Genomic DNA, 26,227 nt, shown 5'->3' with positions numbered 1-26,227 from the left:
CTGTGAGCATCCTTCTGTTACGTCAGAGCTTAGGGCTCATGCCTTTCATTCTTCCTGTGTCCACGAGCACCTCCTGCAGCCGAATGCTCGATTGACGCTCCATAGGAGTGAGGTGTCCTTTGTGGTGATACACAAAGGAAGTGTGGGAGACGGAGGCCCTGGATGGATTTTGAAGCTTTGCCATGATTAATTGCCTTAAGGGGCCACTTCCTCCTTTGTAATATGGTTGCTGTGAAAGAAGACATGTACAGAAGAGCCTGGCACACAGCCAACTTCGAGATTGATTTCCCCTTCCGGCACACTGGCTACCCTTGCCCTTCACTGTGATCTAACTGATCACCACCTAAAGAAACACCCAGGAGCAACCGCAGAGAAGCACCCACTTCATTATTAAATGCATTTGACTTAGTGTTTAAAGTGTCTCAAAGCCTCGCTCTCCACTATGCAAACACAAATAAGAGCTTGCGTCAGTGCATTTTTCTACTCAACAAACATCAATGATTTCTCCTTGTTGTTAAACACATGGAACGTGCTGGATGCTGCGTCTGAATAAAACAGAAGAGATCTCTGCCCCCGTGGAGCTTAGTGTACTACCGTGTGTGTGTGTGGGGGGGGTGTCCATTCAACATTTGTTTCATCCTGTGGCAGTAGCATGAGAAATATCAGATTTTATTCAGTCAATGACATCAAAATTTGCTTACGTTAAGTGCACAATGTACTGAATTCCACAGAATCACTGCCAAACACCCTTTTTTGGTCTACTTTTTAATGCACGATTATTTCCAGGAAATTGGAACCAGACGCAAAACATTATAGAATTCAGCATGCCCTTCTTTCTCTAAGGTACCAATATATATATTTTGAAGATAGAAAATAAAAGGGGTTTTCATTTTAGATTGTGGCAAAAAATAAAAGGTTTGAATAGCTACATGAATATGCCACCCCACCCTGCTAAAAAAATCCCTTCAATTAATGTTGACAACGACCCTAATAAATGCTGGAAAGCCAAGGTGCTAAGTAAACACAGTCAGATAAAGCAAGCCACCAAGTAATTAATGCATGAACTTTATTTAAGTGGTATTTTGAACATGGATATATGGAATTTTAGTCTGCTCACAGTTATTCTAATACATACAGCAAACAAAACAGCAGTTACATCATTCACTATAGTAAGTGCCATACAACCAAGTAGTTGGTAAATTATTAAACAAATGCACCCAAGAGCACTTCAGTAGAAACCACACAACCTAATGAGCTGCTGCATTCTGTACCAGAATCCAGTACCCGACATGACGTTTGGGAAGATCTCCTTGAATCCACAGCCCAGAACATTCCATATGGCCATCAGTGGTACTAGCTCAACCATCCTCACCACCACCAGGAGCCTCCGGAGGACGTATCTGTCTCTTCTCAGATGCCCAAATCAACAGACATCTCAATGAGGTTTGTTCACCTTGTACAGATAAGCCAAAAAAAAACAACAACCAAAATCACTGACCTTGAGGCAATGCTGACTCACAGTGAGCCCCTGTGGGTTTCCAAGACTGTAAGTGTTTACGGGAGTAGAAAGCCGGTCTTTCTCCTGAGAAACTGCTGGTGGTTCGGGACTGCTGACCTGCGAATTGTCACTATATCATCGGCTGCTCTATTCTGCTGAAGCCGTCCAGAGAAGGGAATCTGGCACTTATAGTAACATGGAACCCGATCAAATATCATGTCAGTTTGCCCAGACCTGGGGTCGATGACCATTGAGCTGCTTAAGGGAAATATAAATGCACATTTGTTTTCAACTGTTCAGTGCTAAATGTCCGTCCATCATCCCGCTCCCGTTCTCCGGTCCCAGGGTTTCCTTACTGGCATGTTACCATGAAATTAGATCCAGGCCTGCTCTTAGAAAGGAAACCAAATGTTCTATTTTATACTGAAATAAAGGCCATCGTGGTTAGAACTGGCCTCGCCCTTCTTTGCCAAGCTTCTGAAAAATAAAAGTTCATTTTGAGTAGGCAACGTGTGTACAAAAATAATTTCTAGTTTTTTTTTCTTTTTTTAAATTTTTTAAAATAATTTCTAGTTTTTAGATCAACTGCTCATAAAGTCTTCAAAATAAGTAATGTAAAAATAAACTGTTAGAATTCAGGAGTTCACATCAGAGGGTAGAAAGAATTAAAAACAGATCCTTCCCAAACAGATTTTTTTCCCCCCAGAAAATACATAAGGTCAATTAACTTTGAAAAACTTAACATAAAGACCTACAACAACCAAACAGTTTAGGAAGAGAAAGCATGCCTGTGCTTTTGAGTATATAAGTACTTAGAAACTTAACACTTGTGGAAAATCACAATGCTTTAAAAATTATTCTGGCAAATAAAGTTTGGCAACACAGTACCCAGACTAACGCAACATATTTCAAAGATTTCTACAGTACATAGAAATGAAAGGCGAATATAAATACAACTTATTTACGTTTTGCTATAATAATATAATTTAGACCATATCTACAGCCACGTGGCAAAACCCATGTGGCAAATTCACAGTTACAACTAAGAACGCTGTACTTGCTAGCATGTTTTCACTATTATTCGCATAATTTCCAATAAAAGAAGCCGAATGCAAGTATGCTTACCTTGGTGGATTATAACAACCTCTATCTGAAGTTAGACTTTAGCATCTGACTTGAAAAACAGAAACGCAAGTAGGTTCTATCCTTTAGTCAAATTTGGCTGGTTTCGAGTTTTAATATGTTTTCAGGTAAAGGAGAACACTATCCTACCCATTCTTCTCTGTCCAACCTACAACCCATGTCAGCCTGTGAATCAACTCCACCCTCCCAGGACTCGATAGGACAGACTCTAGGAAGTGTCCCCATACACTGCCAAAGCTCTGGTGGTGCTGGGGGTTAGGCACCGGGTAGCTAGCCCCAAGATTGGTTGTTTAAATCCCCTAGCTGCTCTGTAGGCGAAAGATGAGGCTGTCTGCTCCTGTAAAGTAGTCCAGTCTCAGAAAACTTAGATAGGGTCGCTATGAACTTGGAACTGCTTTCCCGGCAGTGGGTTTGGTGTGGCTGACCTTTGGGGACGCAGACTGCCACACAACTGCATCGCGAGGGCTCTTTAAACAAGGGGCAGGAGGCATAATCCTTTCCTGGGATGGTCTTCCTTCTGCTGCCCAACTATCTTCAAAAAACATTTATTTAGCATTGATTTTTTAAAAAGGACAATTCCTGATTACTTGAGACAAGAGAACTCACGTTTTAGTTTCTTCTCTTCTTGAGGTGAGAAGATGTGAATATTTATATTGGGCCACCTTTCTTCTAATAAATCTTCAAATAAAACTTAAAGAAAAAATCAACTCTGAGAACAGAGATGAAGGTATATGCTATCTTAACCTTTTCTTTTTGGGTTATATTTTATTTCTATAACAAAACCCAATGTCATTCTTAACATTCAATATTTTCCCATATCCTATTCTTTAAAACAGAAAAAGCCTTGTTGGTGCTGAAGTATGTATTGGGCTACTAACAGCAAGATCGGTGGTTCAAACCCAACCAGCATTCTGCAAGAGAAAAGTGAGACTTAATGCTCCCATGGAGATTTACAGCCTTGGAAACCCTGTGTATAAGGTCACTGTGCATCAGAATCCACTTGAAGGCAGTAGGCTTGGGTATTGGTTGGGTGTGCTATTTTAAATACAAATGATCTTAAATACAAATTATCAAATGGTAATTTAATTTCCACATGCTAACTCTGTTCCTAAATTTTCCAGGGGAAGTATCAACTGTATTTCTCTACTGTCTGTCCTAGTTTCCACATCTGACAATGACCACTCGCTTGACTCCATCAGAAAACGGTCCTCAGCTTCTCTGATCAATAATTCAAAGCTCACTGGTGAAGGAGCTACCCAGGATTGTTCCCTTTAACTTTATATTACTCCCAAACATACAAATACACAATCACATATAACACATGTACATACTATGCAGAAAGAAACTGCAGATAAAATTCCAAATACACACTTAGAGATTCACATTTTAACAGCAAAAAAAGCACGCAGAGAAAAGGAAGTTTTTACATTGCTAAATTACATAGATTTATTCTTCCTCGTTAAATCTTAGGGATGAGCTAAAAAAATAAGAAGACATAAATCAACCTATGCCTTTAGCAACATTACTCACTGTGGTATTGTTTTTACTAACAAGGTTCTCCAACTTACTGACACTATATCAAAAGGCATATGTACATATAAGACACAAACATCTATTTAGAGATAACAAATTAAAACTGTATATAAAACACTTGATACTGTCAGTATTTAACCTTGGGCTGTTTTGACCAAAGGCGTCTTAGTCTATGCATTTTCTGAGAATAAGAAAGAGTCACAACTATGTCACCTTCTCTTACCCACAGAAAACAGGAATGGGCGATGGCCAGTGTAACACATGAGTGCTCTGGTCACAAATATACACAGGATTTAGTAACGTCGTAGGATCGGAATCGATTTTGTTCACATTAAACATCTACCGGTAAGTGATCCAGAACAGAACACATAGCAACTGAGACTTCCATTTTCAGACTTACGCCTTGGTGCAGGTGTTAAAAATAAACCCTTGCAGATAACTCTGCCTGTCAAAATACTGACTTTGTTTTGAAGAACTTGGAACCATGAGGCTCTTCAAGTGAATCAAGAGCACCAACAGGACCGCGAGAAACCCAGAGCTGCCTAGGAGTCTGAAAAGTGAAGCAAGTGAACACTCTCACCAGGTGTATTAAAAACCATGGGTCATCTGCTCGTGAAACCGTTGTTCCCTCCAGACTCGCAGGAGCTTCATTCCATGGATCTTTATAGTGAGCGCGGTGGGCCGATCATACATCCAGGAGGTCTTTATGAAACACTACTACATACGCGGTTACTAATTTTACACTGACTGTGTACTGATTTAGTGCGTCATAGCGTCATGCTGGTACACGTGACGGGTTTGATTGATCGTCTAGTATCCCTACGTGCTCCGTGAACAAACTCCGGCACAAAAATCGCAGCCCCAGCAAGCGATCAGGGATCAGGCCCACCGTCCACTGGAGGCAAAGCTTCTGCTGAAAGAGAAGTTGGTCTCGGAGTTCTTGTATTTGCCCCAGGCGCCAAAAGGCACAATTACCGCGGTAGTGTTATCTTCTGCTCCGTACTGCATTGCCTACGAGGTTTTTGAAGGAAGGGCGGGAGAAAGGGTGGAGATTAGAGCCTGCACAGAGAGACATCGCATGGCAACGCTTTATGTGCAGAGGAGACCTGGCCTGTCCCATCGGGGCTTCAAGACTGCGACTTTTCAGAAGTAGGCCGCCAGGTCTTAATTCAGAGGCGCCTGGACACAATGGACAACTAGTATCATCACAAAGAGAAGGAATCACCCTCCCTTGGGTCGCATACACGGCTACTCTTCCGACGATGCCACAACGGCTTGGTTGCTGTAACTCTGTCGTGAAACTTAAACACCACCAAACCTGTTACCATGACGACAATGGCTCCCTTGGAGCAGTGGGTGGGTTTGTAGTGCTGACCTTACAGTTAGCAAGTGCCCAGGCACTTACCAAATGGCAAAACCAGGAACATCAGAGGTGACCTGAAATAACCATATTACCTAGATCCCACTGTAGTAATTTGGGTCACAGAAACATCGGTTAACTAAGTTGCAGCACGATATGCAGATCCTGAGGAAGAGACACAGAAGGCCCAAGACAGAGTGTGCTACACAGCGAGGCCTGGTAAGTATTAGCTTTGACCTCATATTTCCTCGAGGAGTTTAGTCTTAGGAAATAACAATGTAAGGAAATGAAGGTGATTAAAGATACAACAAAAGACAAGAATGTCTATTATACTTCTTATAAAATGGAAAGATAGCTATAAATGAAATGTCCTGCATTAGAAGACTTGTCAATCAATTTTAGGAACTAATTAAAATATTAAAAAAGCAAATGATGTTGTAAGAAGTGCTTCTGATTGTATTTGGCACCGAGTATATTTTAAACCGCCTGACAGCATGAGACTAAAATGTGAAGGAAAGGTTGATTAAAAATGTCTGGTGGAAAAAGATTAAATAATTCAAACAGACATTTACAAACAAACAAAAAACACCCCAAAATGGGCAATGTTGGACAAAGCACTAATAAACTTAGTATATTGGAGTTGCGCATAATAATTATGAAAACAATAAAGACACCAATAAATATTGGGAAAGGGGAAGAGAAGTGATCATCCCAAAGAAGATATGCAAACAGCTAGCAGAGACACAATTCTGAACCTATGGTTTTTATCATGCCTCTCAAATTGGCAAAAAGTCGTTGAAACACTATGGAGAATCACAAACTGCAAAGCATGCCAGTCAGCGTGTACATGGACATGATATTTCTAGAGAGTGACTTGGGAAACTTATCAACAGCTTTGCTGTACTGTGTCTTCTTCTAGCAGCAACAAGTTTACTCCAAGTATACAGCCTGAGCAAATAGGAACTGAGGAAAACCTCAAGGAAATAGATACACACAAAACAATGGACAAGGGAATCCATATCATACTACAGTGCTCTCTGTAACATGGAAAATGGAACCTGAATGAAGTTTGCTGACTAGAACTTTTAAGTGAATTTAAATGAAAAAGCCAAACTTCTACTATTGAGTCAATGTCAGAACTAATTCAGAGCATCCCTATAGGACAGGGTAGATCTGCCCTTGAGAGTTTCTGATACAGGAGTGGAAAGTCCTGTTTTACACCCTCGGAGCAGCTGGTGGTTTCGAACTGCTGACCTTGTGGATCACAGCCCAATTCATACGCCACCAGGGCTCCCTTAAATGAATGATGGTGCACAACTTTGGTTCTCACTATGATCGACAACTTGGCAGTCATAAATATCACTGCCCTGGTGCATCAGGGCGCACATATCTGTCTGTAGGACACATAGTTGGAACTAAGAAAAAAATACTCCTCCATGGACCCTGTCAGACACCTTCTTATCACCAATTAATGTGTACAAAGAAGCTTCAAAAAGTTCACAGAAAAATTCAATTCTCCTTTAAAGCCATTTTTGCATGAATTTCTTGAGGCACTCTTGTATAACTTAATAACCAAGAGAAGGGTTATGTCGACATATTTTGCTATTATTATTTCTTATTATCATGTTAAGGGAGATATAAAAGCCATAAAATGAACACAGCACATCTTCTTGGTTTTTTAATCTTAATTATTTGGGAGAACTGCAGTACTATTTAATGGAAATCTTGTCGTATCAATACAAAAATCCTGACTATTGGAGCTAAAACACAAGATTTCCAAGAAACCTCATGGTGGTCCTGCCAGGCTGCCTCAGGACCACGTGTCCAAATCGTCACTTTACCCCACTCCCTACTTTGGACTTTGGGAGCAACCGAGCAGGAGGGTCACCTGTTCAATCACCACGTGGGCTGCTTCACTGGGGTCATGGCACTGCTTGATGAAGTCACAAATCTCTTGACTATTCACCATAAAGTTAATCCCATCTGTCGTGAGGACCAGGAAGCTGTCATCAGCATGATGGAGCTGCAACCCGAACCAAATGCACATGATTATAAAGCAGTCCCAGATTTTGCATGATCTTGAGAATGCAAAGCGTTCGTCAGTCATCTGATTGGCAATCTGCATGAGAGCTACAAGAAAAATCCAGCCGGCACAGCTGGGCACTAGGAGTCGCTCACCTCCCTTGCACTTACAAAGAGTGGAAAAGGCAAGCCTTTATCTAGGACCCAAACAGGCCACATTAGCTCTCAGCTGCTGAGGACCAATGTTGCACTGTGTAGTCATAACACCACGATAGAAGAGGTGTTGAGAGGCAGCTCAGTGCAGTGATGCTGGTGAGGAGCTCTGTCTCTGGAGCCAGGAGTGTTGGGTGTGAAACGTGGCTCTATTATTTGGTTTGAAGAACATTGACCATTTGTCTTCTCTATGGCTTAGATCTTATAAGGAGCTCTGGTAGTGCAGTGGTTACACATTAGGCTGCAATCCGCAAGGTTGGCAGTTCAAAACCACCAGCTGCGTCGAGGGAGAAAGATGGGGCTATCTACTCCTGTAAACACTTTCAGAGACTCACAGGGGCAGTTCTACCCTATCCTATGGGGTCACTATATGTTGGCATCTATTTGATGGCAGTGTGAGTTTACATTTGCTTTCTTTGTAAAATGGGGCTCTTGAAAAAACTCTCACATGTACAATACCATCAATAAGCTGTCATCAGTGGGGTCCACTTCATGGTGACCTCATGTGTGACAGAGGAAAACTGTTTTGTGGTTTTCCTGACTGCATGCTTTGTAGAAGTAGCCTGCTAGAACTTTCTTTCACGGTGCCATTGAGTGGGTCTGAACTCCCAACCTGCAGGTGTGTAGTCGATAGCAAACCGTTTATGCCACCCAGAGACCTAGTATTAAGACCTGTCTCAGTATTTGTGAGAGTAAATAAGTTTAAGTGGGACAAGAGACACAATTCTTATGCAATGAGGAAAGGTTAGTGGTCCACACAGTGGTCTACACACTGCCATCTTGAAAGCTTACACTATACCCTGCCAGGGAAAATAGTAGGCTCAGAGATTTCAGAGTTGCTGGGGGACTTGGGGGCAGACTGCAGAAGATGTCACAGAAATAGCAGGAGGGCAGATATGACGTTTGGTGGAGAAGAGACGTCACCAAGCCTTCTAAGAAGAAGCAACACCGGATGAGGGACAAGCAGGGAAAGGAAGTAGAAGCCTTCCATCTAGAATGCTTGCTAGAAAATGCCACGGCTGGGGTGGAACAAAAGCCTAAGCAGACATCAGGCCCCTGTTGTTATTGTAAGCTGCCACACAGCCAGCTCCACCTCACAGCAATGTTATTTCTAACAGAACCCAACCTTGCCTGGTCCTGTGCCATCTCCAGAAATGGTGGTGTGTGTGAGCCCGTCGTTGTTAATAATGAGTCAATCAACACATCATATACTCTCAAAACTCCCTAACTCACTGACTCACAGTGACCCTACACAACAGGGTAGAACTGCCCCAAGACTGTAGCTCTTTCTGGGAGTAAAAAGCCTCATTCCCCACCCCACCCCCTACCAAGGTGTTTTGAACGGCCGACCTTGCGGTTTAAGTCACTGCACCTCTTTTATCTTTCTACATATTGTTCCCTCTTAGACATCACTTTGCTTTCAATGGGCACTTCCAAGAAAGGCTCTCGTTGGAGACAATTCGGCATTCCTTCCTTGGGTCGGGCGCTCACAAGGTCCTTTCTTACCTTCATCCTCTTTGTTTCAGGTTCTGCTATCACGCCATTGGCTTTCAGGTCCAAATCGCCAATGCTCCTTGTCATTGCGAGTCTGCCATTTACGTGAGGCTGCCCCAAGCTGTTCCAGGCTACAAAGCCACCACATTTCTTGATCCTGGTCCAGAAAAAGTTCAAAGACTGTGACATGCTATGAATACATCAATGGTGCTGTTAAACATAAGCATTGAACCAGTTTTTAAAATGCCAAGTGCTATTTCTCTCTTGACTCATGAACACCACCCCCCATAAACTAGTGTTGATCAGTGACGAGAGGTAGTACCTTTCTTTTTCATCTTTTCTTTCTGGAGTGTGGTCAACGGTCAGTTTCATGGGCTTTCCTTTTCGACACAATATAGCCTGGCTGTCCCCCACACTGGCTACAACCAGTTCAATACCATCTCGCAACAGGGCTACTGTGGCAGTAGTCCCAGAGTTCAGAAGAGTCGCTACAAACATCATGAAAAAGAGTACAAGTAAGTGACAGTCAAGTGATGGAGTAGATATTATACATCTATTTTACAAACTAAAACACAAGCAGGATAAACTAATGCTGAAATGCATCATTCTGATTTAACTAGAGCTACACAAGTAAGAGGCAAGTGAGCTACAAAAGAAAGAGCATGCAAGGAAAGAGTGATCTAATTCGGTAACAAGGTTTCATGCAATCAAAAAAAAGAGTTGCTAACTGACGTTGGCAAACAATGCATCCCTGTTTCCAAGTGGCGGCTACTTATAAGAAATAGAGCTGGCTTGCATTTATAATCAAAATGACATCTTTGAATGCTCATTAGGTATCAGGACTCAAAGTCTTAAAACTCAATGAGATTGGCTAACACGTCAGGATCACCAGGGTCCACAGATCTTACTCAGGTAAGCAGACTTCTCTAGGGAGCTGGAAGGGTTTCCCTTCCTTTCTGACTCCACTGTGAGACTACTCAGTTAATGGGCTACATGAGATATGCCAAGGGCATCTCTGCGTTTCAAGGGCTCTGTCCTCAATATTCTTCCCTTATGTAACTGTTTCAACTTAACAAATGTTCACCAAAAAGATAGAAAGAGAGAGAGAGAGAATCCTACAATTCTAAAGACTTACATTCTTTTGTTTATCTTTGTTCTCCCCAAACATGAAACAAAGTTACAGGCATCATTTGTTAGCAGAAAGTGCTGAGGGTCCTGAATGTCACTCTAGTTTCCCACAAGCCCGGTGCAGCTTAGCTCCTAGCTCCAGAAGAATCGAATGCAGGCTGTATCCAAATGCAGTAGAGTATACTGCCAAAGAAAGAACATGCAAAGAAAGAATGTTCTTTGCCAAATTCTACACCTGTGGTCCTGCCAGGGTCCAGAGAATACCAAGAATATTAATTTTCTCTAAAAATAAAAGTAAACGTTACTGGTCTTGAGGTTGCCAACCGCTTCCTCTTTGAACATCAAACTGTGCTTTACGTATTCAGGTGATTGACGCTAAGTTCCTTCCTGTGATCTGCCTGGAATTCCTTGCCACTGGTTAAAAGAACTGAAATGCATTGAGCCTTGCCAAAAAGTGAGTACACTGAAATTATGGGCTAAAAGCAAATGGGAAGGAATTTATCAAATAATTTATTTAAAGCAGGTATTGTGTCCAGTAACACCATCAATTCTTTACGGCACCAAAGTGAAATATTCAGGTGACCATTCAAAGATGGCTTGACCCCAACCATCTTTATAAAGGAAAACTCTAGCTCTCGATTTGAGTGATGGAGGGTCCATCTTTCCAATTAGCCTTTTCCCCAATAGATCATTTTTAGAACTTCTTAAGGAAAAAAGATAAAACGAATTCATCAGTAATTGTAAAGAGAAACACATACTGTCAAATATTTCCCCAATCAGTATATTAAAATACCTGCTTTAATCAGAAAACTAAAGTGGCAGAAACATGACTAAGCCCCACGTAATCTTGTATCCCCATGCCGAATTTACTCGTTCGAGGAAAAGCATTTACGGTTGTGCTAGCTTCCCACTCACCTCTTGGATTTTGGAACTGTTGTGCCAAAATAATAGCTCTGCGATGTTAAAATTGCATATATTTGCCGTAAACATTTTCCCCTAAAGCTTAGTGATGTTTTATAAAACTACTGTGTCTTTCTAGCTGACTTAAATGATCAACTAAACAAGTTAACTTGAGTTTCCCCAAACAACTGAAAAAAGGACTCTTACACTTTAACAACTGCGAGATTTTCAAGTGACTGAAAGGGCAGGCAAGAAAGCCCGGCTGCTACCTTTGCAGGGAGATTGAGTATTCTTCCCTTTAGTTTAAATTAAAAAGTGGCAACTTCAGCGTTTTAAAAATCTGTTTCTAATTGGCTAAAGCAAGAGAGTCAAAATTTCTTAAGTGGACAAAATCCAGTTTAGCTGTTTAGTCTTATAACTCACAGCCAAGCCACCTACACAGTTTAAAAAAAAAAAAAAAAAGCTTGGTATTTTACCAACTCAACTTCACAGTTCCAAAATCCCAGGATTTATGGGAAAGTTTTCAAAACTTAACTGCTGATTCTAGTTTGCTAAGCATCTAAGACTATTAATAACTGAATTGGCACTTATTTCCATTTAACATTTAACATGGAAGTACAACTTCTCAATTATTTTCCCCCTAACAACAAAACTATATAAAAAAGAACTAAGACATCTTGCAATAAGTTCTTAACACTCACTGGACAATTTCTACTGCAAGTCATCTCAACTAATGGGGCAAAGAGGCTGTGGGAAGCTTCCAGTAGTCCAGGCTAGGAACCGCCGGACTCCTTCACCTGGGACAAAATTAAGCAGGTCTCTCTTCCCACTGAAGCCCAGCGTATAGCGTCCGCGGGCACCAGGTCTAGAGCTGCTGACCGGGCACTGTTCTCTGCCACAAATGACACGCACAGAGGCAAATAGGAAATTCACCCCAAAACTTTGCTCAAACATCACAAGCCTGCAGCACAGGGGAGGAGAGAAAGAGCTGCAAAGTAAGGGGAAGGGTTTTTATTTTGATGTAAATGTCATCAGAAAATCCACATAATATTCCCAGAGATGCCGATCAATGGTTCCAAACTCTGTTTTGTTCAACTGATGGTATTTCGTAGTTGAGCCCTTTTAGTGCTTGCTTTATTTCCCCCCCTCTTGTCACAGAGGCACAGTTCTTTCTTGGTTTTTAATGGTTTCTCCAGGCAGACAAAAATATTACATCCACATACAAACACTTGATGTGGGCCCACTGATACGTATCTGCGTACTCATGGGCACGAGCTCCAAAACTCGACTTTATTGAATGGACAAAGAGACGCTGTCTATTTGTTTGGTAACAGTATCTCAGAATTGTCCCAGTAACAAGAGGGGAAATCACTGAATAATTAATAATTGCCAAGCAGTAAGTATTTATAGAGCATGTGAGTGGCAGTATACCATCAAATTATTGGAACTGAATGACAGACCAAGAAGAGAATCAAAGCATCTCTTCTATCAGGTACAAGGACTAACGCCATTGGTTAATGGTGCGGAGTCCAGGAATTGCATAGCTAGAAAGCATTCTTCAAGTAGGACTACTTAGGTAAAGGTATTATTTACATAAAGGCTCCTGAAACTCTGGAGCTGGACACCATGGGAACAATTTTACATGATTCAGAAGGTGGGTATTTCTGCAGCTCCCTCTTTCCTCTGTGATACAGGGAGATACATCAAAAGATCAAGATTTTAAATGGTAACATAAAGAGTAAAAGCTGTACTTTTCAAAGTATACCAGCCCCTGATCATATCCCATTGGTAAGGAAGAATACGTATAAACCAACACAGTTTCAACGCTAATTAAAAACGGATGTTCTAGACATTTATGACTTATGAACACCAAGATCCCAGTATGAGCTGAAGCAGTAACAGCACAATAAAATGATGTCTTTAAATGCTGTTCCTTCGTTGTTGTTGTTGTTCCCTAGCACAAAAAGAGTATTCAAAAATGTTGCATTTTATAACACTGGTTATTTTTGGGTTTCATTCTTTCACAACTAAATCGCCTAATAGGAAGAGCATGGAAGGTGGCCCCTGAGACTCACGATGACGCCATCCGCGCCTCCCGCTCTGAAGGTCAGAGCAAGTCTTGTCTTCCAGAACCTTCTGCCGTGGGTGGCTTTCCAAGCGTAAGCAATCTAGGAACACTTTGAAGAGTTCATAGGGTTGATGGGACTCTGGTCTAAGTTCTCTTCCACCACCGGGTTAATTTTTAGTGATTGCCTTTGTTTTTAAATGGATGTTTTTTTTGAGGGTCCTTCCAGAAATTCATGAGAAAAGTAAATTCAAAAGAATTTTTCCATGAACTTTTTGAAGCTCCCTCCTATTAGATCGCTTCATTAGCTGTAAAGAGACACAGGATGGGTATCAGCGGAATACAAACCAACCTCAAGGATGGTCATGGGTCCACACGAGCACATTCAAAATGCACAAACAGGCAAGCAATCAAGATAACTGGCAACTGATGGGAAAAGCAAGAAGGTGGCCTTATTCTTGCTGCTGCTTTTAAGTGGCATCGGATCTTGTTTGGTTGGAAATTATCCTTGGGGCACATGGAAATGTTGTTGTTAGTGGTCTTCGGGTTGGGTTTTCAAGACTGTGGCCTTTTCAAAGAACTTAGAACGACAAGCCTATCTTTAGAGCCAACTCTGGACAGGCTCCAACCACCAACCTTATAACTAGTAGCCAGTGCTTCACCATTCACACTACACATGGACCTAAATTGAAAGAGTGAGCCCTTTAAATGCTGGCAAGAGCAGTTGAAATGTTTTAAGGAGTCCTGGTGGTGCCCTGGGTTAGATGCTGGGCTGCTAACTAGAAGGTCAGTGGTTCAAATCCATTAGTCACTCTGTGTCTACTGCCATAAAGATTTACCGTCTTGGAAACCCGGCACAGGGTTCCTGTGGGTTGCAATGGACTCCATGGCAGTGGGTTTGGGTTTTAGGTAAGCAGATGGGAGGACTTAGGAATTCAGTCTTGAAAGCATCAGGCAGTGGTTCTCAACCTGTGGGTCATCGTGACCCCTTTGGGGGTCGAACACCCCTTTCACAGGGGTCTCCTAAGGCTATTGGAAAACACAAATATTTCATAATATATAATTATGTGATTAATTTTGTGATTAATCACTATGCTTTAATTATGTGTAATCAAGAAAATACATCCAATAGGGCTGATGCTAGAGGAGAAAAGGTGAAGAAACTTGGAGAGGGCAAATTGTACTTATTCACAATGTTGTGTCCCTAATGTAGGCTCTTCTTACAGCGCGACCAAAAGAATATTATCCACTCTAACAATACTGATACTGCTTCAGTTCTTACGAAACACAAGGGACCGTTTCAAATTTGGATAGGTACTTGAAAATCTGAAAAGGCTCATGTTTCCATTTTAACCTACAAATTGAAAAGTCAATTTCAACAGGCAATGTTTTTTCCATTTTTGAAAGCTTTAGCAACAAAGTAAAAGTGAATCTTAACATTTCTCTCAAACCTGTGTCCCAAATGAAAACAAAATCATGGACTAATTGACCTCTGGGAAGATACACACAATAAGATTTAACAACAGCATGTCCCGATAGGCCTTTTTGATTTCTGGTAACCCACGAAGCACCATTCTGTCTTGCTCTGTTATGCCCGCCAACTCTGGCCGCTACATGGAAAATATTTTAAAGTGTCTTATGGAAGTTCCAAGATCATTGCCTCAAAATCTAGGATAAGGAAATTAAAAGAAGCACATTTCAAATGAAATAATGTTTTATGCTTAATTTTTTGGCCGATTGCTTGTGTGAGAAGGGCATCTTTGGAAACTTGCTTTGAGGACAAGGAAGTTCACTAATAACGTCTCCCCAAGCTCAAAACTATCTTCAATGATAACTTACTATTTAATAAATGAAGGTTATCCTCTCATGTTTGAAAACTGATGTTATCACTGATTTTCCTAAAAATCAAGAGTGCATTACACGCAGGGGGCAGGGCGCTAATGTTCTCTCTTGTTATTGGTCACATACCCTTGACAAACTTCAATATTCTCTTCTGCAACCTAACTGAAAACCCGGAGACTGTTTAGCAGCTGTCCACATACCACGGGTATTTAAGCCACATACATGGTGCAAGGGAGAGCCAAACTCAGCCCCCTGGTAATGCGTGAAATGAAAACACAATTAAATTCAGAAAGTTATAAAAATAAAACCACAAGCAGGCATTGTAATATCCTCTCTTCCCCTTTATGTATTTTGTCCAGTAGGAACAAAGATTCATGTTTAAATATTAAACATAACATTCCCCTTCTCTCAGCCCTTTTCTTATTAAGACAAGGGGTGAGTAGAAAGTGGGTGGGAGGGGATTCCAAAGGAATGAAGACATAATGGGCCTGCATAATGGAATAAACTAGACAATAAGTCCCTAACAAAGAGAGAGTTCAGTGTCATGCTCTTCTGAAGAGTAAAAAGCAGGAAACCCACAAGATGGCACTTCTGCCATCCCCCTGCTCCAATCTAGTTCTTTAAATACAGCCAAAGGAATCTCACTGCCATCGAGTCGATTCTGATAGGACAGGGTAGAAATGACCCTGTGGGTTTCCGAATCCAGAGCTGCTGGTGGATTCAACCTGATGACCTTGTGGTTACCAGCCTGCTACATAGTTTACTCTGCAACATCTTTCAGAAAACTCACTGCCATTGAGTCAATGTTGACTCACAGCGACTCCCTGTGGGTTTTCAAGAATGTAATGGTTTACAGGAGTAGAAAGCCCAGTCTTTCTCCCTCAAAACCACTGAAGGTTTCGAACTACTGACCATCCAGGTCACAGTCCAGCGTGTAACCACTACACCCCAGGGTTCCTCTACTATGCTACCGGGGTCCCATTTTTAAAAATATATATGCTAGTGGAAGAGACTACATTCCAAACCCACTGCCATCTAGTAGATCCCAACTCACGGTGACCCCTAGAGGAAGGACAGCGTAGAACTGCTCCTTTGGGTTTTCCAGGTTATAAATCTTTAATGGAGCAGAAAGTTTCATCTCCCTTTGGTGGAGAGGCTGTTGGATTTGAACAGCTGACCTCGCAGTCAGTAGCCCAGTGCTTAGCCTATTACACTACCAGGGATCCTCAGAGGCTCCATCAGGTGCCCCAAATCCCAACCTAACTTGCCACTGACCGTTACCTTCCTCCGAGCTTCAGTTTCTTGTCTGGAAAATGGGGCGAATCTCCATCCCTATCTACTTGAAGAGAAAGAGCGTGAAAATGATCTTTTTTGTGGTGTGCTCTAGTGAAAAGGATGCCCTAAACACAGATGAACGTGACTGTGTCATTCCTTCACTTCGATGACCCCTGAACAAATCTTCAAAATTAATTTTATGAGTGACAGATTTGGGATCAGCTAACTAGAAAAAAACATTTTTCGCTAGATTTTCCTGACACCCTTTTGATAAATTCAGTAAAAGTCAGTGCCATTGTATTGGACACGTAAGGGCAGGGCGGTCATTTTTAGCGCCATCAGGCACGCCCTTAGGTGACGTCGACAAGCAGAACTAGCAGCAGGGCAAAGAAATCCTGCACACCAAGCCTTTTTATTTTTTAAGGAGGAAAAATATCTTTCATCTGATTGTAAATCAGTGCACGTTAGCCACAGTCCCTTACTGTTGTCGGACCAATTAGCATGTGTCTTGCTGTCTGAATCTAGACTCACCTAGACATGATATGCATGCGCTTTGTTTCTGCACTTTCTCGTCAGATTCCTCTACCCATAAAGGAACCCCTCTGAGAGTAGGGCCACCTGGTCCACTCAAACGAGCAATCAAGCAGATGAACGTGCTCCTTAAGTCCTCTTAAAATTAGAACCCAACATCAAAGTAAATTATTGTAACCAACAGCTTTGGAACTTATCTTTCTGAAAAATTCTCCAACACATTTCATTTAAACGTGAAGAACAGATATCACTTTGGATTCCCAAAATGCATATAAAGGGATTCTTCAAATGAAAACATTTACAATGATTTTTGAAATAAAAATGAAATCCTTATAATTAAGCATACAGTACATTTCCCACCCCACCCCAAAGGGTTTATAACTTGTATCTTGTTGACCCCACTCCCACCCCTACCCCCACCGTGTGACAGGTCCTAGGAAATGTGATTGTTTTACGTACCATCCGCAGACAGGTGGGCATGCCTGGAAAAGGCTTTATCTATTTCTAGAAAAGCCATAGTCAACACTCTCTCCAAGTTCTTCTCTTTAGAAAGCCAGTCCCTTGGTAGAGGAGAAACAATCAATCATTTTATGATATGTTTTCTGTCTTCCTCAGAGTTGCTAGGAGTCGGAATCGATTTGATAGAATGAGTTTAGGGATTTTTTTTCTCTCATAGTCACTCTTATTTAGAGGAGTGGTTATTAAACAATCTGACGATCTTGGCTTCTCTTTAGGGGTCTACTGACAAAAGGCTTGTTCGTTAAGCAGTTATGTGTTCGTTAAGCCGGCCGTCTTGGAATCATGGAGACTGCACAAGAGAACTAAGTGCCACTGCATTGACACAGACAGCCACGATGGGCTGGAACAACTGTGAGGACCACGCAGTGTTTAGTTCTGATGTGCTTAAGGTCACTATGGGTCAGAAGCAATTTGATTTTGCACTCCCAGCCCCTTGGCAAGTTGTGGATTGTGCTGTCACGATCCACCACATTCTCACTGGCTGATTTTTCATAAGTGAAAAGTATATTACCAGCCCTTTCTTCCTAGTCTGCCTTGGTCTGGCAGAACGCGGGCCAGCAAAGCACCAAGTGGTGACAGACAATGGTGGCTGCACATTGTGGGTGCAGATTGTCTTAAGGTGCACTCTGCCACTTGGGAGCCCGGGGATTCTGAGCAATAGAGTACACCTTAAGACATGCAGCTCCCCCAGGCTGCTAACTTAAAAGGTCAGTGGTTCAAACCCACCAGATGCTCAGTAGAAGGTTTGGCTATCTGCTCACATAAAAATGTTGGCCTAAGAGACTCTTTGGGGCGCAGTTGTCCTCTGCTATATTGGGCTGCCAAGCGTTGGACTCGACTTGACCGCCCACCACCACCACCTAACCATGCCCAGGAAGGCAAGAAAGGCTCACTTGGTCTAATTCTGCCCGCTTCACCCTCAGTGATGATAACGCCAGGCCATCACGGCGTCCAAGTGAAACTCCTGCCTGCCACGCACGCCTCCCACACGAGCCAGTCTTCACAAAGGCGAGGACTGGTAGACCAATGGCCACTGATTTACTGAAACGCTGAGTGCCAAGAGGAATTGCTCCGTACACGGTCTCTCGGGCACTTTGTGTGGATTTGCTTAACATAGTCAGAACTCATCACACACTAGAAATTCAGGTCCGGACTTCCCCCCTGGAGTTGTTGAAAAGGCACATTTCCGAAATGGTCTCTGCTCATTAAAGCAGTGGCCAGCAGGAAGGGTCAGTAAAATCGGTGGGTGGGCGTCCCTTAGCTACCGCTCTTTCAGGAACAGCCAAGCTTGGCAGTCCCGAAGTTGGACGCTGACAACCTAAGCATAAAGCAGACGGCAAAGAGTGGAAGTCATTGTACGTACATAATGCATCTCTCCATGTGGGTGTGACAGAAATCCGCGGCGCCCGGTCCCCCGTGCCCATCGTACACGGCGAAGTACAGCACCTCCTCCGTTAACTGAGCCACGTCAAAACGGTCCTCGTTCTCTCTCCGTTTGCCAATCTGCGAGGCGCAGCCCACTTTTCCCAAGCTGATTTTGGGGATGGGCTTGCCATACTTAATGCTGGGTGGCAGCAGAATTGGCTCATCGATGCGATTATCCCAGATCCCAAAACTGTCCCAGGTGGCTGGCCGCCCGCTGCCATCGGGGTCAAAGCGGGACCACCTGCGCTCGGAGGTGGAGCCGTGGCAGGCGGGCGTGGCGCGCCGGTCTTCCTGCAGCAGGCGGGAGCTGAGCAGCACCCGCCTTGTCACCTGGCTACGGCCATGTCTTGCCAAAGTAATTAAGGCAGCTGTTGACATACCGCAGCTCCAGGGGACTTAGCAATGAGGGAAAGGCCACAGGAACAGGAACGGACTGTCTTCAAGAGATGATGAAACTGGGTAAAAGGAAAAAAGAAAGGGAGGCTCCATTAATCATTTTTAGTAGAACACATCGCTGTTGCCTGCCACTGAAGGGATCCCAACTCATGACACCCCCTATGTGCAGGCTGGAACTGTGCTCCAAAGGGTGACCAGGGCTGTCACTTTTCCAAGCACACTGCCAGGTCTGACACAGGCACCTCACAATAGGTTTCAACGACAACCTTTTAGCTTCTAGTCACTGCCTGGGCATAGTACTGTATATCAGATAGTTACATGACGATTGAAACAGTAGCAAAATGACAGTGATGTGGTAGCAACGAAAATAATTTTATGGTTGGGGGTCACCACACATGAGGAACTGAATGAAAGGGTCTCAGCATGAGGACGGTTGAGAACCACTGCCTTAACCCCTCCTCTAGCCTATCTGACAGATAAGCAAGAAACATTGTAAATCTTACTCATTGGCAGGTGTCCTCTCCTGACCCCCTCCCCAGGTCCTGCCTGCAGGATAGACAAAGAATGTAACTACTGAATGTTCCCTCCCAATCCAGCCCCTGGTTTAACTGTTGCATAGAGCCTGTCTGCTACCCTTGATGGGGGCGCTAACCTCCTTTGCTTGACCCAGCTGCCTGTAATAAAAGACTGATCCTTCAATCTTAATAAAGTGGTGTGATTTGATCTTGCATTGCAAGTGCACCTCCACTTCCTGACTTTACTCACAAGCTCATCCTTCAAGCCTATCCAGGCATTCCCGAGTATAGTCAGGGGGATTCCTTGGCACTGACAACATTCTGTAGTGCCCGGATGGGTGGGGGCGAGCTCTGTTTCTGGTCATTTTCTACTCAAAGTTGTAAGCAATTATTCATCTCCAGCATCCCATGTTCAGTTGTAGTAAGAACGAAAACCAACTTGAGAAGATGGTAGATTTGAGAATGGCAAGGGTTGGGTAGTCTTATCTGTTGATGCAAAGGCGTGGCTCCCAACTTATTGCCACACCAGGCACCATCCAGTCCCACCATTGTGAAATGGAATGTTTCCATTGGCCTAGTCAAGGGTGACATTCTTTCACCTTACAGGTTTGAATTGAGACACAGGTTTGAATTGAGACACCTTGGTGGCACAATGGTGCAGTGTTCAGCTGCCAAATGAACCCATTAGCAACACCACAGGGGAGAAGACATCCTGGGCAGGAAATCATGCGAGACAATTCTCCCCTGGCCAGCCAACTGGAAAAGCTCTGTGTTCGTGCCCACTCTAGATAACAGAACACGGGATTATCGAACAGGGTAGCATGTAAATGAAATTATGCTGAAGATTATTCAAAAGTGGTTATGGCAATATATCAAGCAGTAATGGCCAGACACTGAAGCTGGATTCAGAAGGCTGATTCAGAAGGCTATGGAACAGGGAGTGAGATCACTGTGGATGCCAGACAGATATTGGCTGAAAGCAGTGAATACCAGAAAGATGTCCGCCGATGTTTCATTTGATCCGACTTCCTCTTTGTCTCCATTCCTTCTTTCCAGGCCAATCAGAAATTTGTATAGATGCTGCTCTTCGATTGTAAATGCTTGATTAGTTTGAGGTGCAGGCTTCTCCCTAGTCTGGTAGTTCCCCCTAAAGACCTGTCTGAAAACCGAGCCCCAGCGTGGTTTCATTTGCACACCCGAATGCCACAGTCTCTGGTGTTCTCCCAATCTCCATCTCACCAGCAAACCTTCCGTGATCTCTTGGATGATTTTGAGATTGTTCTACATCCTTCCCTCACTCTGTCTAGGACCTTCTACTGTGCCCCTTTTCAGCGAAGGTGGTGGAGGTAGCTGGGCACCACGCAGCTCATCTGCTTCAGGGTTGTCAAGACAGGTGTTAGAGTGATCCATTCATCCATAGGACTAATTGTTTGCTTGTGCCTTTGATTTTCACCACTTTTCTTTCTTCCAGACAGGTGAGACCAACAATTGCAGATGGCCACTTACTAGCTTTTTTTTTAAATGTTTTATTGTGATATCCTTCACAGATCATGCAATTTAATCATCCAATACCTCAGTTACTACTTACCAATATAGGATGTAGAACATTGTCTCTGAGGACTATGTTAAGTCAAAAGAATGTAGTGTCCCACAAATGACAGTCCTGAGCCCACATGTGCAGTGATTACTTCCCTCGGGGTGTTTGATTATGCCTAAGGTATTTTCTTTGTGCAATGAAGGTAAACCCACATGTTGAAATACCCTATCTCACCATCCTTATGCAATCTGTATGCTAAGCAAACAAGAATTGGGACTTCATGACGATCACAGCATGAAGATGGAAGGAAGACTTATTAGCAACCTATGACAGGCAGAGGTTACACCTTGTTGCTGAAAGTGAAGAGGATTTGAAGCAATTACTGATGCAGATCAAAGACTACCTAGTCTTCAGTATACCTCAATATAAATAAAACAAAAATCCTCACCACTGTACAACTTATTTAAGCAACATCATGATAAACACAGAAAAGATTGCAGTTGTCAAGAATTTATCTTTACTGGGAAAATTATTTTACTCCTTCCATGTCCATGGAAGGAGCAGTTCAGCAATCAAACCATGGGCAAATCTGCGACAAGATATCTTTTCAAAGCAGGTCTGGGAACGTCCAGTCCTTAGGACACTTAAGGACCCCCAAATCATCAATACCAGCTAACATCACATGCGCCTCACCGAAGAGAAGCAGGTCTGGTCATTACTATAAGGATGAATTAATGAAATGTTGGACCAAATATAGCAGACTAATTTTTAAGTTGACAATTTCATATGGCCTGTAAATGATGTTATTGTTAGAGTAAGCCCGCCTTTAACAACTTCAGGGTCTGTAGGTACAATTGTACGGTGATAATACATAAAGGTCATAGTAAAGTCACAGATGAAAGGAGAGAGAATAAAATAAAGGAGTCAGACATGCTCACTATGGTAGCATGCTCACTAAGCCCCACTTGATGGTCCACATGGATGTGGGAGTTGAGAGTAGGAGAGGGAGTATAATTCTAACCAAGGATTATGTCCACTTGGGGAGCATGCAAGCCACCCAGATTACAGGTAACCACATCGTAACAAGAAGGAGCTGTTCAACAGGCATACACGTGACAGGAAGGGGATGAGCTAGTGTTACACATGTGACAAGATGTGCAGATCCTAAGGCAGCCTAACTTTGATCTTCCTTGAGTTGGCTTGACCTTGTCTCTGGGCTTCTCCTTCAGGGAAACAATCCACCATCCTTATCAGACAATAGTGTGATTGCTCTAGATGGCTGATAACCTCAGGGAGAAAATCTCTAAGCAGCTTGCCTCCAAGTGTGTAGTCATTTACCATGTGTTGCAAGTAGCATCCTGGGTTTGGCATATATTCGGGGTACAACCTGGGGAAAAACCCTTTTGCATCCCAGTTATAAATATCCAAATGATGCTTGGCAAGAACAAAGGTTCCCCACCCCTGCTTTGAAATATTACATAGTCAAGATATCCTTTTGAGGGAGGATGAGGTACACCTGACCCATGCCATGGTCCTTTCACTCATCTCATCAGCATGCAAATGTGCAGGAAAGAATTAGGAAACACAAAGAATAACTGATGCCTGTGAATTATTGGTGAAGAATATTGATTCCTCGATATTGACTACCAGAAGAACAAACAAATCTATCTTGGAAGTACAGCTAGGATGCTCCTTGGAAGTGAGGATGATGATACTCCATCCTATCTACATTGGACATGCTATCAGGAGGAAGCAATCCCTGCAGAAGAGCATCTTGTTAGGCCAACTTGAGGGTCAGCAAAAATTTTAAACAAGGAAGACCCTGAATGAGATAGATTGACACAGTAGCTGTAAATAAAAAAGGGGGGCTCAAAGGAAACAAAAATTGTGAGGATGGTGCTGGGCCAGGAAGTGTTTCCTTCTGCTGTGTGCTATGTGGCCACCAAGAGCTGGAGCTGACTCAAAGGCACAAAACAACAATAGCAAGAGCAGGGAAAGGTCATGTCCAGTCACTGTTGTAAGTGAATAATTCATTCAAGGGTGGACAAGAAGTAGGTTTAGGGGTTCATTCATTCACTTCTGATTTGTAGGTTACATTTTCTTCAGCAACAACAGCTCTACACATATCCCCCATTTTTGAACGTTCTCTCTATGCCAGTTTGCTTTTGTGAACGACTTCCATGATGACCTGTTTCTGTTAGGTAGCTAGCAATAGGAACTGGGGTGCCCATTGTGCCTGCTCAGAGGTTTGAGCTTCTGCCCAGAAAGGGGTCGTATACCTATTTGGGAATTACACCTGGATTGGCCTATCTGGACCTGGTGAATTCAATTCAGCCAATGCTGTCGACCACCCCTCCCAGCGGAGGACCTGAAATGCTAGAATCCAGTCTTGTGACCCCTTCGGCTTCTCAAGCTGCTCCTCTGAGGCCGTGCAGCGATCTCCTCTGGCCTCAGGATTCCACGTGCGGCGATGAAGGGCGCTGAGGTGCCTGTGTAAACCTGAGACTTCTTCTATCTTTCATAAAACTCACTTGGATCATGATCCAGGCTTCGGAGTGAATTCTTTCTCAAGCAAAGTCAGGGACGGAGGTATATTTCTCCCATAAGAGAGCTCTAAAATACTGGTACCATGACTCGGCTCTAAGGTAAGCCAGCCACAGATATTTTCCTGCAGAGACCTTCACATCCTAGTCTCACGGGTTTTGGGGGCACCTTCTGGACTTTTTAATCACCTCACCACCCTCGGGAGACAGCGTGTAATTGGAAAGGAAGCTGGGCTGAACTCCTCCCACCAAAACACCATGGAGGTGGGCTCTTGGGGACACACATAATGTATTGTGGCAGCCCCATCCTCTTCTGTCTGTCTTTTCATCTATTCTCATTGGAATTTGGGGCTCTGTACCTGCCTTTCTGTGTTTCTAGGGGCTCGATTCCTGGGATGGGATGGAAACTCTATGCCTTTTTGATTTTCAATGGTTTGCCTTGTGTTCTGGCCAGCTAGGTGGCTGGGCACACCTGCGTAAGCCATGTTGTTTTCTGCAGGACTCTGCAGTTGCTGCCCCCCGACCCCCCGCTGACTTTCAACTAGGCTGCAAGCTTTGGCCATCATTTTCCCAAACAAGTGACTCCCTGTTCTCTGGCAAAATGGTGTCACCCAGTGTCCGCCATTTGGGCTTCTGGGCAATGGAGCGTATGACCCTGGCCAAGATGGTGCCTGCCACTTCAGACATGGGGTGGGGGGACAGTGCCTAGGTCACTGGTTGCTTGGGCCCTGGGAGTTAGCCCTGCCTAGTCCTGGGAGCCAAATGCTTCCCTCCCCCCACTCTCCATTCCCTTTAGCTTTCTCCTGGTTTTACAAACAAGCTGCTTTAGTGTCGTCCAGCATGGGGTTGTCCTTTTCCTACCAGCTGGTCTCCCGTTGCTCAGGCCTAGGCCAAAGGCATGTGGAAGCTTAGCCCGAGTGACTGTTAACTTTCACCTTTCAGTGATACTGCCTCCAACACCTTTGGGGACAGCTCTTAACACGGTTCTGCTGCCCCAATTTCCCTAAAGGTTCCCTAGTTGCTGGACAAACATCCCTTACTTTCAGAGATTTGAGAGTCTGCTCCTGCAGACTGTGAAGGCTGTGGAGCCACCCCAAACAGTGGCCCTCCTAGCCTGTGGTCTAGAGAATGGTCTGAACCTACATTGACTGCAGAGACTGGTTCCCAAGGGAGGGGAGCAAATGCCTGAGACCTCAGATTTATGGCACCCTAGAGGTGTGTGCTGAAGCTGCAGTTATTGACCTTGAGGTCAGTTATTGACCTCAATAACCTCCTTGTTGTGTGTTTTCTAGATGGGACTTACCAGCTTGACACCCAGGAATTGCCCACCCCCACGCCCTACCCCACCCCACCCCCGGATGTATTCTGTCTAAATGGGATAGATTTGATCTGGAGAGCCTGGACAAACAAGTTGATTTTGTTTTGTAACTGTATTGTTTAGAAAAAGGAGAATCATGGCCAGAGAATGGCACACTTTCCCTTCCAGGCCTGCTTCGGCTAGACCAGTTCTGTGAAGGGACGGGAAGTGGGCAGAGCTCACACAGGTTAGAGCATTGTTCCTTTTGAAGAGCAGTAAAGACCTTTGTTCCAGTGCACCCAGGAACGCTTAAGGGACCATGAGGTTAGTGACAACTATTCCCCTATCCCTGAACCTGCCAATGTTCTACCCATAGGAGAGGCAGCTGGAGTGTTTGGTCCCCAGGCAGTCTGCAAGTTTTTCACTCTAATTGAACTCAAGAAAATTAAAAGTGACTTGGGCACTTACTCTCAGACCCAAATAGTACCTAGAACACTTTCAGCACCTCACTCTAATCTGGAAGGGTGTCATGGTCACACTGGGACAGATCATGACAGACATTGAGAAAGAACGAGTGCTCAAAGGTTCTAGGAAGTTTACAGAGGAGTTACATGTGATGAATGATACGTATCTAGTAGGGGACACTGCTCTACCTTCAAATGACCCTGCTTAGAAGCAGAGTGATCCCGAGGACAAGTGGGCTTGTGAACATTTCCTGGTGTGCATCACGAGTGGACTAAAGTCAGGCAGGCGAAAGGCCATTAATTATGCCAAAGTGACAGCAGTTCACCAGGGAACTGTGGAACCTCCTGTAGGCTTTTTAGAGTGGCCAAGGAGGTCCTGAGGAATCGTACTGCCATAGACATAGATTCCTATGGGTGCAAATCTTACTCAGGGACAAGTTTCTCACACAAGCTACACCAGACATTCTCAAGAAGCTCCAAAGATTAGTGCAGAAACGTGAAGGACTACCCACGAGGAGATGGTTACT

General features: G+C 43.6%; 1 protein-coding gene across 1 annotated transcript in view; it reads right to left on the bottom strand.

The window, feature by feature from the left end:
• Positions 1 to 1,063: 1,063 nt before the first annotated feature.
• The window catches only part of PPM1K (protein phosphatase, Mg2+/Mn2+ dependent 1K), a 31,737-nt gene continuing 6,573 nt past the window's right edge, over positions 1,064 to 26,227 (bottom strand). The window contains exons 2-7 of the mRNA XM_075544028.1: positions 18,887 to 19,403; positions 17,464 to 17,564; positions 9,586 to 9,751; positions 9,276 to 9,420; positions 7,423 to 7,557; positions 1,064 to 5,185 (exon numbers count right to left, since the gene is read on the bottom strand). Of these exons, the coding sequence (XP_075400143.1) occupies positions 5,054 to 5,185; positions 7,423 to 7,557; positions 9,276 to 9,420; positions 9,586 to 9,751; positions 17,464 to 17,564; positions 18,887 to 19,326 (1,119 nt within the window). The 5' untranslated portion in view covers positions 19,327 to 19,403 and the 3' untranslated portion in view covers positions 1,064 to 5,053. The remainder of the gene's footprint in view (positions 5,186 to 7,422; positions 7,558 to 9,275; positions 9,421 to 9,585; positions 9,752 to 17,463; positions 17,565 to 18,886; positions 19,404 to 26,227) is intronic.

The sequence above is a fragment of the Tenrec ecaudatus genome, chromosome 3, assembly GCF_050624435.1.
Source record: "Tenrec ecaudatus isolate mTenEca1 chromosome 3, mTenEca1.hap1, whole genome shotgun sequence".
Lineage (NCBI taxonomy): Eukaryota > Metazoa > Chordata > Mammalia > Afrosoricida > Tenrecidae > Tenrec > Tenrec ecaudatus.
The sequence above is the reverse complement of the archived record's forward strand: the minus strand, read 5'-3'. Positions and strand labels throughout refer to the sequence as shown.